Source organism: Triticum dicoccoides, chromosome 7A (genome assembly GCF_002162155.2).
Source record: "Triticum dicoccoides isolate Atlit2015 ecotype Zavitan chromosome 7A, WEW_v2.0, whole genome shotgun sequence".
NCBI lineage: Eukaryota > Viridiplantae > Streptophyta > Magnoliopsida > Poales > Poaceae > Triticum > Triticum dicoccoides.
The window spans coordinates 652,889,751-652,892,950 of record NC_041392.1 but is presented as its reverse complement, the minus strand read 5'-3'; the positions used below and the strand labels follow the sequence as shown (position 1 = coordinate 652,892,950).

At 58.2% G+C, this 3,200-nt stretch overlaps 1 protein-coding gene across 4 annotated transcripts; it reads right to left on the bottom strand.

Moving 5' to 3' along the window:
- Positions 1-275: 275 nt before the first annotated feature.
- On the bottom strand, positions 276-2,497 carry LOC119334703 (putative anthocyanidin reductase). Of its 4 annotated transcripts, none has more exons than XM_037607246.1 (6): positions 2,183-2,497; positions 1,915-2,085; positions 1,275-1,643; positions 954-1,167; positions 674-873; positions 276-586 (listed from the first exon to the last, which is right to left on the bottom strand). In XM_037607246.1, exons 1-5 carry the CDS (start codon positions 2,319-2,321, stop codon positions 699-701), a joined length of 1,068 nt encoding a protein of 355 aa, XP_037463143.1. In that variant the 5' UTR covers positions 2,322-2,497; the 3' UTR covers positions 276-586; positions 674-698. The 4 variants fall into 4 exon arrangements, with proteins under 4 accessions (XP_037463143.1, XP_037463142.1, XP_037463141.1 ...); XM_037607245.1 differs by having other exon boundaries at positions 276-581; XM_037607244.1 differs by having other exon boundaries at positions 276-594; positions 2,183-2,496.
- Positions 2,498-3,200: the final 703 nt, after the last annotated feature.

The window sequence follows — 3,200 nt, the reverse complement described above, 5'->3', positions numbered from 1 at the left end:
ATGATAATGCCTTGTGTCCCATTCCTACTCTACCTCGCCGGCGATTGGACCTTCGCTTTGTTGGTCGGACGGCTACTGGGCGTAGACACGGACAGGAACAAGGACTTGGAGGCAAACAAGCGCTATCAAAGATTTAGACTAGGTTTACATTGCACGTAATTGTACGGATTTAATGATTTGCCAATAAGGCATCCGATTGTAGAAGAGGACATTTGAAGGGTGACCGTCACTGTTCACGGCCAGACGGGGGCGCCGCCGACGTTTAGGAGGCCAAATCCGTTAAGTTTGGTTGATCAAATGCAATAGGATTACATAAGCAGACTAAAAGAACTAAAATAATATATCGTTGTTTAGTTGGAGGAGAGAGAAAGAAAACAGGCCGTAGAATAAGAACCGGCTATAGCACAAGACTCAACACACTCTGTGAGATTGGAAAGTGAACCAGTTATTAATAAAGTAGTACATATTTAAAACTTACTATCGTACAAACCCGAATATTAAATTGCCATCTAGCAAGCCTTTCCCTCCCTTAACATCGACACTGGTGCTACGATCAAGACCGCCGTCGTTGCTTTGACCGCCTGCTCTAACCAGCTAAAATCAAATGAGTTAAATGAAGACGCCGGTGTGTAAAAGCTCTTCAAGTTTGAAATACATTCAGGCGGGAGTGTACCACGGTACGGTTTCATGAACGAACACTAGTACTGTACGTCACATCCACCAGGCGGCTCCACGAAGCCGTGGTCGACGCACTGCGCAACTGCATCCCTGAGGATGTCCCCGGCGTCGTGCCCGAACCTGAACCCCAGATCCAGCAGCCGCTTGGACGACACCACGGACGCCGGGCTCGCACCGTCGAGATCATCACCCAACCTGCATCAAAACAGCTTCACCTGAGACCAGACCACTCAAACACCTGAAAAATGGAGCTCCGAGGTCAACCGCGCGCGTGCCTCTTTTCGGGGTTGAACGGAGGGTAGCGCGAGGCGAGGAGCCGGGCGATGTGTGCCGCCGTGTGGCTGCCGCCGGCGCACAGGTACCGCCCCTCGGCGGCCGGCGCGTCCGCCAGGAAGAGGTGCGCGTCGCACGCGTCCTGGACGTGCGCCAGCGGCACGCACCCGAACCGCGCGTGCACCGACGCCAGTAGCGCGCACAGCTTCGGGTCACCTGCAGCCGGCGCAGAGCAAGAACCCTCGTGTCAGTGCCACCCAGGGAAAGGAATGCCCGGCTTCTGAACTGGAGTAGTAGTCTAGTAGATGGGTTCGGCTACGTACGTGTTATGGGGGACAGCAGGAGCTGGACGCTGGTGGGCACGGCCGGCGTCAGGAACGGGCCGGCGACCGTCGGCAGGACGACGGACACGAGGCGGAGGCCGTTCTCCCGCGCGAACCCGAACGCGGCCTCCTCCGCCAGCCGCTTCGACAGGATGTAGACCCAGCCGATGGGCTTGGTGGCCCAGACGTCGCCGAGGTCCCGGAGGCACGACTCGTCGACGACTGACCCCTCCGCGCCGGCCGCCGCCAGCGTGCTGACGGAGGAGGTGAAGACGACCCGCCGGACGGTCCCGGCGCGGACGCAGGAGCGCAGCACGTTGATGGTGCCCCTCGTCGCCGGCTCCAGCACCTGCGACCTCACGCGCTCCTCTGCAAGTTGCAGGTACACGTGGTCACCATAGCGATAGTGAGCTCGATCCAGCACGGTGCAGTGTCTGGTCAACACTAGCTAGATCCGACTAACACGTAAAAGTAGTGCACATGCTAATGCTGCTTGTTCTTCGGACGAACACGCACTAACTAAACTTGGTCAAATGGTGTACAGATCGAGATTTAGTAGAGACGACTGTATAAGAGTGTGGTAATCAGCACATCAGGTATCAAGGACGGAGTAAGAAGTCAACACTGCGGGGTGGCTTACCGGCGTCGTGCTGGTCGGGCGAAAGGTGGAGGTCCATGGAGGCCGCGACGTGGAAGAGCGCGGCGCAGCCGGCGAGGGCGTCGTCGAAGCTCCCTTCCTCGGCCATGTCCGCCCGGAACACCCTGAGCCGCTCATTCCCCTCCACCGCCGACAGCATGCGCCGCGCCTTGGCTGACGGACACACGGAGCAGCACACACCACCTCAGCCATGGGCACATCGAAGATCGACCTTGAAAGAATTGATAGGTGGGAGCTACATGTCCTATACCTGGGTCCCTCGCCGTGGCGTGGACGCGGCGTCCCCGCCGCAGCAGGGTGCGGACGAGCCAGGAGCCGACGTAGCCGGTGGCGCCCGTCACGCACACGGGCTGGCCCTGCTCCAGCGAGCCGCCGCCGACGCTGCCCATCGTCTCGATCTCTCCCGGTGCTCCCTTGGCTGCCGTTCAGGCGAGGGAGCCGGATGCAGACGGGGGCGAAAGGCGGAGGAGCTGTGAGTCCACGCTCCTTCTAGATCACCTGTACTTGTGCGGAGTACATCAGCACATTCACGGGAAGACAGCTAAGCTGCAGGTTGTTAGATCAGCGCTACAGTTCCACTTATATGGAAGCGGACAAAGGCTAGTAATGAGGTGTAGCCGACACTCGCTGAGTGAGTGTCCAGAAAGGATCGTCACGTCACCCTGGACGTGCATGGGACAACAGGGCCAAGATGGAGCCGCCGATGGCTTTTCCATGGCTGGGTTGGGTGGGTTTACTTCACCCGCCTGGCGCAGGTCGATCTCCCGGACGCAAGTGCAAGTCCACGTGCAGACCTCCTGAGATACTACTACTGCCTCACCCACTCACCGCAGCGCACGCACCAGGGTGGAGCCGTTCGTCCGGCAAAGCGAGAGCGCCGAAATGGGTTGGGTGCTCCGGGCGCGGATCGGTCGATATGACACCGACCTCCTGGTGACGTGATGTTGGTGCGGTCCACGCGATCCGCGTCTGGATTCAGAGCATTTCCAGCCGTTCTTGGCGTGGGGCCAGTCGGGTTCCCAGCCACCACCCTGAGATCGTTTTTAGATGTCGTTTTTTGAAACATGAAATCGGCCAAAACACGTTCAAACGAGACGATTTCATTGATATTTTACAAAAAAATTAAAAAGCGCAAATGAAAACACAAAAAACGACTATGTCTAGCCACCGCCGCCGCCCAGCCTTCTACCTGCCGAGGAGGCTGTAGAATCGGGTGTAGTCGTCGTCGTCGTGCTGGGTGCCGCCGCCGTCCCTGCTGCATCCCTAAC

What these genes read in the sequence shown, in the direction of transcription:
- LOC119334703 (XM_037607246.1), bottom strand. Translation starts at nt 2,321, where the DNA reads ATGGGCAGCGTCGGCGGCGGCTCGCTGGAGCAGGGCCAGCCCGTGTGC. An exon ending in GCCCGACCAGCACGACGCCG is followed by an intron (nt 1,644 to 1,914) that starts GTAAGCCACCCC and finishes TGCAACTTGCAG; the next exon opens with AGGAGCGCGTGAGGTCGCAG. An exon ending in CCGTTCAACCCCGAAAAGAG is followed by an intron (nt 874 to 953) that starts GCACGCGCGCGG and finishes GTTTTGATGCAG; the next exon opens with GTTGGGTGATGATCTCGACG.